The sequence below is a fragment of the Felis catus genome, chromosome B3, assembly GCF_018350175.1.
Source record: "Felis catus isolate Fca126 chromosome B3, F.catus_Fca126_mat1.0, whole genome shotgun sequence".
NCBI lineage: Eukaryota > Metazoa > Chordata > Mammalia > Carnivora > Felidae > Felis > Felis catus.
The window spans coordinates 73,088,321-73,101,191 of record NC_058373.1 but is presented as its reverse complement, the minus strand read 5'-3'; the positions used below and the strand labels follow the sequence as shown (position 1 = coordinate 73,101,191).

The 12,871-nt window shown below is 46.3% G+C and overlaps 1 protein-coding gene and 2 gene segments (V, D, J or C); 1 reads left to right on the top strand and 2 right to left on the bottom strand.

Moving 5' to 3' along the window:
- DAD1 (defender against cell death 1) overlaps nucleotides 1–8,041 on the top strand; it is a 118,188-nt gene extending 110,147 nt beyond the window's left edge. Inside the window, exons 1-2 of one of the 2 annotated variants that reach the window (XM_045059665.1) lie at nucleotides 6,144–6,512; nucleotides 6,996–8,041. In XM_045059665.1, coding sequence (XP_044915600.1) covers nucleotides 6,359–6,512; nucleotides 6,996–7,330 — 489 coding nt within the window. In that variant the 5' untranslated portion in view covers nucleotides 6,144–6,358 and the 3' untranslated portion in view covers nucleotides 7,331–8,041. Of the gene's footprint in view, nucleotides 1–6,143; nucleotides 6,513–6,995 lie in introns of those variants that run through there. The other variant, XM_045059666.1, reaches the window with a different exon arrangement.
- The window catches only part of LOC101082918, a 425,870-nt gene that overhangs the window by 77,171 nt on the left and 335,828 nt on the right, over nucleotides 1–12,871 (bottom strand).
- Nucleotides 9,572–12,871, bottom strand: part of LOC102901181 — a 75,108-nt gene continuing 71,808 nt past the window's right edge. Inside the window, 3 exon segments of the C gene segment in view lie at nucleotides 9,572–10,519; nucleotides 11,917–12,054; nucleotides 12,414–12,485. Coding sequence covers nucleotides 11,918–12,054; nucleotides 12,414–12,485 — 209 coding nt within the window.

Here is a 12,871-nt window from a genome sequence, read left to right as displayed (position 1 = left end):
CCCTCGAGGAACACTTGACCATCTCTCTGACAATTTCCAGATGAGAGAAAAAATTAATTCTGCCAGGTATTACTTGCTGAGTTTCACGATTCTTTTAGTCTTGGTTCTAAATGTCAGTTTCCTATTAACCCTGTTCCCACAGGAGTGAGCACCTTTACAAAAACCAAAAGCGTCAGCATAGTTGAAAGGCATGTGGCGTCAACTTTGTTCTGTTTCCCCGCTAGCCTGAGACACCCATCTGTCTCCCCCCTCCCCAGGTGCCCCATCTTCCCCAGGGAAGGTCTGCCCTCCTTCCTTCTTTCAGAGCAGAGACAGGAGGGGGCAGAGGAGATTTCAGGGATGAAGATGATAAATAAGATACCAAAATGCTATCACACAATGCAGAGCTGCCTTCTTCTTCTTCCTTTTTTTTTTTTTTTTTTTTTTTTTTTTGCCAAATTGATGTTTCTTCCAAAGGCTGTTTTCAGCACTTTCTCTCTCCCAGATGCAATAATAACTGGATTCCAAGTTGGCAACTGGGTCTGAACCTCCAGGCTCTGATGAGTCACACATATTGAATTCAGAAATTATGCTACCCCCCCCCAGTGAAGAAGCATGCTTTGCTTTTTCCCCTTGCTGGGCAGCAAGTGGCTCAAACAACCTCCACAGGGAAATGAATAATAGCTCTCCTAGGTCAGCTTTGTAGCTTCATACATTAGCATCCTAGAATGTGAGACCCGGATGGGAACTTAGCAACCGCCTGGGCCAACTGCCCTCATTTTAAAGATGAGGAAGCTGAAGCCCAGAGAGGTAAATTTGCTCAAGGTCATGTAAGTAGGTAGAGGCAAATCTAGGCTGAAACTCAGGACTCCTGAGTCCCAGTCCTGCCTCTGCTCCTCCCTTCCTGTGATTCGGGAGAATTAGGATCTTCCCTAGGTAATCTCTGTCCCTCATGGCTCTATGACCAGCCCAGGTATGGTTATCCCTGTTAAACAAGAAGGTGTTTTATTTTGGCACATAGTTTATGATTTCCAAAGAGATAGAGAACATCTTAATTCATTAATTTTTTAAATTTTATTTCTTAGGCTGCAGGCAACAGCAACTAGTAGTGGGAGAAATGGTCCAGGAGATCCCAGGGAAGCCAAAGAAAAGACAGAGATTTAAAAACTTGCCCTTTACCAAAAGGCTAATCCAACAGAAAGTTGGCTCTGATTATTCTTTCTCTGCAGGACTCATTACAGAAATGACATCTAGAGCAGGGTGGCAAATACAGAACCGTGTGGCGTTACCCCCTGCTCCTGTTCCCATGGCAGATATTGCTAATAGACACATCACTCTTTCACTCTGAGTCTGCATGTGGCCTCACCATCCTGCTTAACAGTGTGCTCCAGAGAGCCACCACCAATGGCCAATGAGATAGAATTTGTCCTCCTCACCCTAGGGAATAATTGGAGAGAAGACCCTATAGAAGGCTTGAGAATTCTGGTTGTCAAGAGTCAGGTCCCACACAGCCCATCACAAAAGGTGACACTGACCTGGTTAGACCGAGACTGTTCTTTCCACAGGCTGCTCCAGACATGGCGATAGCAACACCATAGAGTTTCACTTCTTCTTCACACCTGGCTTCAGGCAACAAATGATGATGGGGTTCTTCATACCTGTTCTTGCCCAAAGGGCCTTCAGCAAGATCCTTCCCCAAAAAGAAGTCCTGAGGGGGAGCTCCCCCTGCCTGGGGGTGAAAGACATCTGTAGGACCTCAGGCTCTGCTTGGCATGCTTCTTATCCATCAGACCTGGGGGTCTTGGAATGGAATGTAGCACAGGAAGAGAGTGATGGAAAAACCCCTTTTTAGTCCATTCAACTCACATTACCACACATTCAGATGCTTCTAAGCTTTTCCTTTTTATCACGTTTCTATTCTTTCACAAAAAGAGGTACATTTGTCCATATCCACCCAAGGAAATTTCCCCATGTCCTCCACAGCTGCATTAGGCTTTTTGTTGACAGGAAAATGTCCACCTACCCTTTTAGGGTGCTAACTTACATCCTTAAAGATAGTCCTCTTTGAGTGACTGGGGAGAATAGGCCAACAGAGAAGCAGATGCAGGTGTCAGGGTTGAAAGGGGAGTGGGAACAGAAGCGGCAACTTTGACTTAAGTTATGAACAAAGAATATTTTCCTCCCCTGACCTGTTTTCTGTCAACATCCCATATGACCTGTTTATGGAGATGGGCTAATTAGAACAGCAGAGGGCGCTGCAAGGTCAAAAACAAAGCTGCCCACCTCAGAGGAAACTGGGAGAACGGTCTTTTCTGAGTGATAACAGTGACCAAGAGCCAAGCTGTGGGACAAGAATGGCCTTGTTTACCAAATCCCGCCAGCGATCCCACCAGGTCTGAGGGCCCCTCTTGAGTGGTGGTTTCAGGCTAATGAAAGGCAGTCCAGGGTACTCAGTGCCTTGGGGAGTTACTCTGCAGGTATCAATAAGGTTTAAGGGGGATGCAAAAGAGAAATTCAAGGGCGATAAGTCTGTAATAGCTCATTAGATCTTGAGAGTCTCTTGTATCCTGAAACTTTGAGAGTCACTTGATTGTACCCAGTTGCACACTGTGGTCTCTCATGAATAAGCCTAGTGCAATTTTTGGAAACCATATGAGCAGGGTAAGGAGGCCCATTTCTCATGCTTCCACTGCTCTTAGGGATTTGGGAAGAGCACAGCTGGCTCAGGTGTCAGGAGAGTGCAGTGCTCTATGACATGCTTGCAAAATTGACAGAAAATTACATATGTGGGTCACTTTTTGACTTTTTGGGGGGGCATTAATTGGTACATGTCTTTTGCCAGATTTCGCAACTTTATATTTTTATTTTTTTAAAGTTTATTTAAATATTTTGAGAGAATCAGAGAGAGTGTGAGTGGGAGAGGGGCAGAGAGAGAGAGGAGACAGAGAATCCCAAGCAGGCTCTGTGCTACCAGTGCAGAGCCTGACCTGGGGATTGAACTCATGAAACTGTGAGATCATGACCTGAGCCAAAACCAAGTGTTGGGTACTTAACCGACTGACCTACCCAGGTGTTCCACAACTTTATATTTTTACATCTTTTCTCTAAATATCTGTGATGGGAATAAAACTCTCAGGACTATATTCATTAGTCTATTTAGTAAAAATTCTAAGAGCAACAGCAAACACTAATATTCCCAGATCATTTGCTTGTGTCTTGCGTATGTTATTTCATTTAATTTTCCAGTGGAGCTGTGAAAAAGTTATTATTGTTATCTCTGTTTTACAGATGGAGGAATTGAGGCTTGGAATAGTCAGGTCATGCTTAAGGTCATACAGCAAATAAATGCTAGAGCTGATATGAACCTAGGCATCTGGCTCCAGAGCCCCATTTTTCTTTTTCTCATTAAAAATGAAAAAATTTTGGGGCTCCCAGGTGGCTCAGTCAGCTAAGTGTCTGACTTTGGCTCAGGTCATAATCTCATGGTTTGTGAGTTTAAGCCCCACATCGGGCTCTCTGCTGTCAGCGTGGAGCCTGCTTGGATTCTCTCTTTCACACACACTCTCTCTCTGCCCCTCTCCTGCTCATACTCTCCCTCTCTCTCAAGGGTAAATAAACACTAATTTTTTTTCCAGCTTTGTTGAGATATAAATGACATAACATTGTGTAAGTTGCAGGTGTGCCACTTTTGATTTGATGTGCTTATATATTGCAAAATGGTTACCACCATAGCGTTAGCTGATACCTGTATCAGTTGACATAATTACCAATTCTTTCTTTCTTTCTTTCTTTCTTTCTTTCTTTCTTTCTTTCTTCCTTCCTTCCTTCCTTCCTTCCTCCCTCCCTCCCTCCCTCCCTCCCTCCCTCCCTCCCTCTTTCTTTCTTTCTTTCTTTCTTTCTTTCTTTCTTTCTTTCTTTTTTGTGGTAAGAATATTTAGGATCTACTTCCTTAGCAACTTTGGAGTATATGATACAATATTATCAACTATAATCACTATGCTGAACATTAAATTCTCAGAACTTGTTAGTCTTCTAACTGGTTGTTTGTACCCTTCGGCCAACATCTTTCCTTTTCTGCCACCCCAGCCCCTGGTGACCACCATGCTACTCTGTTCCTGTGGCAGAACCTCATTCTTTGTCATGACACTGCACTGCTGTTCTGAGAAGTGCCCTTCCTGAAGGGATGCCTTTCAAGGAATGTTGGAAGGACACCCTGGTGGGGAGAGTCATGATTGTGTCACCCTGAGGAGTTCTCAGTGTCTGAACTTTCTGTGTGAAGGGGGAGGGTGTCTCCCTCTGTGTGAGGGTGTCTGAAGCCTTCTTTGTTCTTGGTGTGGTCACATGTAACTGAGGGTGTGCAGTCAGAAGAGAAGGAGCAGTTTCATTTCAAAATTACTCCCTAGGGACGCCTGGGTGGCTCAATTGGTTAAGCGTCCGACTCTTGATTTTGGCTCAGGTGTTGTGAGATTGAACCCTGTATCCGGCTCAGCATGGAGCACAAAGATTGCTTGGGACTCTCTCCACGCCCCCCCCCCCCCGCCCCTCCCCTACTCGTTCTCTCTCTGTCTCTCTCAATAAATAAAAAAACTGAAAAAAAAATTGCTACTGCCTAAATTAGGAAGGGAACACTCAGCTCTCTTATAAATATCAAGGCTGCTGACACCTTTAGAGCAGGGACAGACACCAGAAGCTGGGTGGGGACTGGCAGAGCTCCTGGATGTTGAAAATCTGGAAGCTCTGAGACAATCTTTTGCCAGTAGAGGGCTGTGTTCCTGTGAAGGGGACCCCCGCCAGCAGGCGGCAGTGCAGGCCCCCGTAGCCTGATCACTGAACCATCCTCTTCCAGGTCCAGGGGCCTGGGGATGCTCATGGGCGGACTTTGGACGGCCTGGTGTTCACTTTTGGTATTCTCCATGCCTACAGTCGCCTACGATAAAACACAGGATTCCCAGTGAAATTTGAATTTCAGATAAACAATGTATACTTTTTTTTTTAGTGTAAATGCACTCTAAATATTACTAAAAATTTTTTGCTGTTCTTTTGAAGTCTGAACTTAACTGGGTGTCCTGTATTTTTACTTGCCAAATCCAGCAAACTTAGCAATGACACTGGTGAGTTTTTGAGTGAAGAAAGTTGCATTCCTTTATTCCACAAATATTTATGGATTGTCAATTATGTAGCAGCCACAACCCTAGGCACTGGGGGTATATCCATGAACAGATAAACAAGGTCTTTGCCTTCATGGAACTGGCATTATGGTGTGTGTGTGTGTGTGTGTGTGTGTGTGTGTGTGTGAGGGGGCTGAGGTGGGACAGGGGCTGAGGTGGGAGAGGAGGCAGCTGCCAGACCATTTGCAGGGTATTACAGGCCCAGGAAAGGAGGTCCAGCTGCCATAATCTGATTTATATTACATAAAGATCTGGGGAAAGGATTGTCCAGGAACAAGAACAGAAGTAAGAGGACAGTTAGGAGGTTACTGCAGTGGTTCTGACAAGAGATGGTAGTGTTTGCAGGAGCTGCTGGTGGTGGAGATGGACAGGGTGGACATTTATTTCATGGCAGAATGAACAGCACTCACCGATGAGTTCAACGTAGGGAAGGGAAAAAAGGAACTCCTACAGACACTCCTAGGTTTGGGGGAGTGAGGTACTCAGTCTCGTCTTTCTCAGGGCCATACACCCTGCTGTTGCCATGCTCCTGGCTTACACACAAAATGGTATTTGTCTTGCATGTGACTGGAAGGGCCCGTCCCAGGGGCTCCAGCCACCATGGCTCCAGTGGCCACACCGAACACTAGCCCAGCAAGCTTGTAACCCACTCACAGCAGTATCCCCCATGGAAAGCTCTGCTGCGGGGGAGAATTTTCCAGCTGGAGCCAAGCGTGTGCTGCAAAGGGCCTACTGAGAGATAGAAAGTCACACTCTATGATATGTAGCAAGCACTCTCAAGGGCAAGGTATGCCCCGAGCATTAGAAATAGAAGATTTCTAGAATTCAAGGCTAGGAGAGATTTTAGAATCCATCTTGTTCAACCCTCTTCCCTCCCTCTTTACATGGAGGAGTAAGAGACGAGTCGAAGGTACTCATTCCTTTATGCCATTTATTGAGTATGAGTGCAGCTGACCTTGGGCTGGACACCGGTCTGTGTGTGGTCCAAGGATCCGGGAATGGAGGGTAAGCCTCTTGTACAGCAATTGGGTCGTTGGGCTTGCAGTTTCTATTTCTCTCTCTCTTTATTTATTTTTTTTTAAAGTAATTCATCTTCATTGCGTTTTACAAAAGGATTAGTTCAAGATGGATTGAGGACCAAAATAACAATAACAACAATAATTTCTTGGCTGGAAGCATTTGCCTCCTAGAGTTACAGCTCACTCAGCCACATGACTGTCAGGGCTGCCTGCCTGCTCCAATTCCCTCCCACTTCCTCCCGTCAGAGGCCCCGAGATGGTCTTAAAGACCTCAGGAACCCCATTTTATTCTCCAGCCCTGATAGGAAGATGACTCTCCTTCTGGGCGTTAGCCTTTTGCTTTTCTGTGGGTACACTCACTCGTGTACATTCCCTTTGTCCTACCACCCCGTTTTCCTTTCTCTGACTTTATTTTTTTTAAATTTTTTTTCAACGTTTTTATTTGTTTTTGGGACAGAGAGAGACAGAGCATGAACGGGGGAGGGGCAGAGAGAGAGGGAGACACAGAATCGGAAACAGGCTTCAGGCTCCGAGCCATCAGCCCAGAGCCTGACGCGGGCCTCGAACTCACGGGCCGCGAGATCGTGACCTGGCTGAAGTCGGACGCTTAACCGACTGCGCCACCCAGGCGCCCCATCCTTTCTCTGACTTTAAACGCATGGCCTGTTTCTCTCTGCGCCTAGTTTTCCAGTCATTCTCCACATTTGACTTTCATCTCTGTGTCCTTCTCCTGCCTCTGCCCGTTGAGTTCCCTCTGGGAGGGCCTGTGTGGGACCCAGTGCCTATGGGGTGCGGAACTTGACCGTTGTCTATTTTTATCTCTTCACAGACCGAGGTGTACTGTGTGACCATGTGACCCAGAGCCCCCCGTACCAGACAGTGGCAAGCGGCAGTAAGGTGACACTGTTCTGCACTTACCACACAACATACTCAAACCCGGATTTATACTGGTACCGAATAAGGCCAGATCGTTCCTTTCAGTTTATCCTCTACAGGGATAACACTCGATCCAAAGATGCAGATTTTACTCAGGGTCGTTTTTGGGTGTGGCACAGTCAGTCCCAGAAAACCTTCCACTTGGTGATCTCGGTGGAGCCTGAAGACAGTGCCACATACTACTGCGCCATCTATCCCCACAGTGTCGCAGGTGCCCAGGAGGTCTGAACATAAACCCCCAGAACAGCCTGGTGTAGCTCCCTGGGATCCTTCTTCTCAGCTATTTTGTGTTCCAGCCTGGCCTTTGGAGGTGCCCTGACATGTCTGCTGAATAATACAAGGGCAGCTCACATCCAGGAGAGCACCCTGGCTTCAGATGGAGCAGAGCACCTCCCTACCTTCTGACTCAGTGGGCCGTTGTGGTGGGAGAGTGGGAGAGGTATGTCTGGGGAATTCTCATCTTCGTGTCCCCAGTGCCCAGGTCACTCACGCCTGATACGGGGGCCTGTTGCGTATGTACTCTGAGGACTGTGAAGATACCAGAATGGCCAAGGTACCATTCGGGAGTGTTTTTATTTTAGTCTCCATCATTTATCCATTATTGTGAATTGGTCTGTTTTCCTTTTAAGATTCAAAGTAGACACAAAGTTACTTACCTCAAAATTTCCCCCCAGTTCACCTTTTCCCTGCTTCTTCTTGCACAGCCACCTTATTTTTCTTGAATGCTCTTTGACACTGCCATTTCACTTACTTTATTTGGAGAACATTTTTCTTCCACGGAGGAGCATTGAGATACTCCGAAAAAGCTGTTGGTGATCCCTAGAACCCCGGCATCAAGTCCCTGCGTTTGGAGCTCTTTGGTGTCTCCAAGGAAGATGATCATCTCCAGGAGAATCCAACTGTGTGATGTCAAAATAAATATACCCTGAGCCCTGGGAACTGGTCCCTCTTTCCTTTTTTTTTTTTTTTTTTTCCGTTGAATTCTTTGCCTTAAAACAACTATTCATTATGAGATATAACCTTGAAGAGAGTAGAAGCCCAGGCTATGATTTTATAGGGAAAACACTAGAGTGCAGAGAAGGGAGGGACCTTCATTCCCAAGGTCAGAGAGCTGGGTAATAATAGAGCTCACATGTGCTGCTGCGCTTTTAGGGCTCTCCCTGGCAGCTTCATCAGTAGGTGCTCTGGCAGCAGTTTATCTGGGCTTCAAAACAGGTGGGTGAAGAGCAGTCACTAGAGAGAGGAATGTACAGAACACGGGTGAGGGAGCCAAAGGCTTTGGGCAAATGTCTCCGCCTCCTGGGTCTCTGTGCTGCCCACGACTGAGTGTGTGTAGCAATCTTCTGGAGGACTCCCTTAGGGCTGTTTTGGACTTAAATGAAGTGCTGTATGCACAAGCTCCAGAGAACTATAATCCACAATATGATGCCCCCCCCCCCCCCCGCCTTGAAAACAGCCACAATCCCCACCTGGCTCTTGCCATTAATGTTTTTTCTGGAGGCTCCTTTTGGTAGGGGAAATTCAAGATCCTGTGATAAGCTAGGATTTTTTTTTTTTTTTTTTGACCACCAAAGTAGATCAGAGGGTGGCTCATTTATATGCTAACTATCGGACAATCCTGAAGTCCAGTCTAGCTGAAGTCAAATCACCACCTTGTCCTTGTTTTGGGGATGCTGTATGTTCTAGAAGGAACTTTGGGCTGGTGCTCTTGGTAACATGGTTCTGCTCACAGCCACGTCCTGCCTCACTGAATGACTTTGAAGAAGGTACATTACCTTTTTGGAAGGGGTACTTTTTCCATCTGAAAAATGAGGATGTGATCTTTTTGTTCTTTGCCACTTATAGAAACATGCTAATGTTACCTAAGGTAACAGATGTGAATGTTTTGGAAATAGGCATTCTTTACACACACGAGGTGCAGTTGTGTGGAATCTTCTAATGGTTCTTCCCTGGATGGACCTCCTTATCCATGTAGATTGTTCTAAACCCATTGACTCAGAGGGCTACTGCCTCCTTTCTTTGCTTTGGGCTGTGAAGACAACATGGGAGTCTGCAGATGGCAATATCAGGGGGAGTTGGTGAGGGTTGCTCTTTCACTTGTGACCCCATAAGCCCCCGCTTGACACCCTAGGTAGCACCCTAGGTGCCCAGGAAACCACAATAGTGGGTTGCAAGGGCTCTGCTACCTGAGTGGGTGCACCTGGGAAAATGCTGTGGCCTTGCTGACGTGGGGGTAGCAGAGCCCATCGGCCACAGAGGGGTCATTGCTGCTGTTTTGCTGTAGCAGCAGCAGCAACAGCCGGAAACCCAGGGCAGGGTCCCCGAGGCAGGAGCCTGCAGGCTTGGGGCTCAGGAAGCTGCGGTGTGACCTACAAGTTCAGTTTGGCTTTTGTCTGCCTAACAGTGAGTTCACAGCACCCACTCTCCCCCTCCCGCGGTGGTCTGTTATGAGTAAAGCCAGAGGCAAGGCACACTCGATGCACTTTAATAAATGCAACAGAGACAACACTGAGAATGGCAGAAAACCATCAACAACAAGGGGCAGGCAAGAGTCAGCATCCACTGAAATCAAATTCCCTGTGCATATATTGGCAGGCAAAACCCAGTAAAGATACTCTTTTTACAGCCCAAATCTAGGAGTCTCATTCCTCTCCCTCCCTCCAAAAGTGCTTGCACAGTAAGTCGCTTGAAAGCAGGCCCACCTCTCGTTCATCTTTACACCCTCAGCTCGGTGCCTGGAACTTAGAAGGAGTCAATTCATGTTTGTGAAGTCAATTGATAAAAGTAATTTTCTCTGTATTTTACCCTGATCTTTGCTAATAGCTTGGAGAGTATTTAGATGAGGCTTTAGAAACCCCATTGGCTGCATGAGAAGTCAAATGTAATTTTGTTTGTAAAGTACTAAGGAAAGCAGAAAGTGCTTTTGTGGATGAGAATGCCAGCTTGAGGCAAACCTAGTGCTGGGCTGAACAGAGCCATTCCTGTTAGGTGAAGGGCATCTTCTCTCCAACCCCCAGGGTCTGTTTTCCTCGGGGAGTATGGAGCTGGGAATCTGTTGGCTCCCACTTTCTACTTTTGAAGGCAAAGAAAGTTAAGGGAACAAAACACTATTTTCAAAGTGTATCTGTTGTAGAAATAATAATAAAAAAAAATGAGTCCTATATCCCTTTATAAAGCAGCAGATAGAGCAGTTAGGACCATAACGCCCTACTCCCTAGGACTTGTGTCTTTCCACAAAGCTGGAAAATGAGCTGGGTTTGTTGCTTTGATGGTTTGGGTAGCAGCCACTTAAGCAAGACTGGGATCGGTCAACTTGAATCACCGAGAAGCCAGAAGTCTAGGAGACAGCTCCTCTGTAGGCTTTTGTGAAGACATAATGTGGGAGTTTCATAAGGCAGCCTTCTGAAGCCAGTCAGCCTGCAAGTGAAGGACAAGGATCAGAGTGTCATAGATCACAGACAGTCAGTGCTGGGAGGAATCGTAGTACTCACATAGTCTGGGGATGGCCAGTACTTGCTGTGGCTGCATCATTGCAGACATCACTAATCTATCATGGTATGGTTCTTTCTGCACCTGACCATAATTCAGCTACTCAGTATTAGCTTATCAATATTGGCATAAGCCATGCAACTCATTTGCTCTCCTTAGTCTTTCTTAACTCCTTTGTTTAATGGGTGAAAAACCTCAGGCCTAAAGAGGTGGACAACTAGGCTAGGGTAGCAGAGCGTTAGTGACAAGGACAGGGTGAAAACCCACGTCTTCTGTCTCCTAGTGTAGTGCTCATTTTATATAGCCACACTGCTCTTGTCCTTGGGACTCCTGGAAACCAGTCACCCATTTGGAAATGATTGGACATGTCCTCAGGCTGGGTTGGATCAGTCCCACACTTGAAATCTAAAGTTGTCCCTAGATCAGGAGTTGGGACTGGGGAGAATTGGGGGTACTGGAAAAAGGGCTTCGTGGGCAAACCTAGGCCCTGGTTTAAACTTCATGTCTAAGATTACATGAAGAAGGAATGCAAGTAGCAGGCAGATAATTAATGTCTCAACTGCAACTTTGTAGGCATCTTGAATAGCTAGCAGTGTGCTGGTTACTACTAATGGGCATGTAGGTTCATCCCAAAGATGGGTTGGTCTATACACTGGGAGTCCTGTGATAAAGAGATGGGAGCTGGCATCTCCTTTGTCTAGGCAAGGCAGTTTCCGGAAATTCTTTGGGTGAAGCTTTACTGATGGCCTTGCAAATAACCATGACCCCTTGGCCAGAAAAACAAAATAGCAAATAAAGAAAACTATTTCTCATTACATAGCTCCAAGGTTTTAGCTCCTGGGTTGGAGGTGGGGATTATCGGCCAGTATTACATTATACTACATAACACATTTTGAGTCTGGCTTGAAATAGGAGGACAACAGGAGATGGGGTATTATGCTGAGTATCTGAGGTGGCCCACCTTTATTAAATCATACTATGTCTCAGGGCACCTGGGTGGGTCAGTCGGTTAAGCGTCTGACTCTTGACCTCGGCTCAGGACACGATTTCACGGTTTGTGGGTTCGAGCCCTGCATCAGGCTCTGCACTGATATCTCAGAGCCTGCTTGGGATTCTGTCTCTCCTTCTCCCTGCCCCTCCCCCACCCGTGTACATTTGTTCACGCGCTCTCTCTCTCTCAAGATAAATTAAAAAAAAAAAATCCTATTATGTCTCTGTGTTCTTCCCTTTCCAAGCCTTCTTGGCCCCTTACATTCCTAAACTCCTTTTCTCCATGTGCAGCATAGTTTGGCTTGAGGTAGGCATAAGAAGAAGCTAATTCTTACCTTAAAAGAAAAATAACTTGGCAGTCAAGAGAAAATTGATGGCAAGACTCTTGGCAAACACCATCCGGAGCCCCAGCACTGTGAGGGACAGCATGTTTACATTCCCGGCTGTGAACTGTGAACTGTGATGAACTGTGGCTGAACAAGAGTAAAGATAGCGGCTTTAGCAAGAAACTAAATTCCCTTCCAGAAATTAGGCGCACAACACACGGACACCAGCCTGCCCCGAATCACCATCATTCTGCCTGGGCTGCAAGCCTAGCTTGGTGGCAGATGGCCCTGAGAGACCCAAGGCTGCTGCTTACTCCCAGCCAGGCAAGCTTTGGAAACCCATGCTTGTAGCCAGGCAAGCTTCGCCGAGAGGCTCAGAGGGAACCAGCTGGGCTCAGGTATGGTTTTTGTTTTCTTTTGAAATCTGCTGACTTTTGGCCCTGTCTGACAATTACAGAGTTTGCTTTAACACTCAGTTCTGAAGTTGACCCTTGATTTCAACTAACCTTTGGGCTCACTGATGCTCTTTGGAGTTAGCTTTATGTTTTCATTTTCCGTTGGTTTTGGTTTTACGGTACCTGGAACAAACAGCAGTGGTCAGGGATTTACTGGCAACCAAGAGGCTCAAAGGGTTTGAGGTTTGAAAAGTGGAGGAGACTTTAAGTGAGTAAACTGAGGCTCAGGTGTATGAGTGGCTTAAGGTCAAACAGCTATTCACACAGCCAACATTGTTCCCATTCTGGAATTTTTTCGTTATACGATGAGGCCCACATTCAGGTATGTTTCCAATTTGTAGGATGAATGAGGGTTCTCAATCCCGTGATAAGCTGGGCTGCCCTTTGTTTTGGCATTCACATTGGATTAGGCTGTGCACAAATTTTTTTTAAAGATTTTTTTTTAAGTTTTAAAAATTTATTTAGATAGAGTGCAAGAGAGCAGGGGAGAGGCAGAGAGAGGGAGGGAG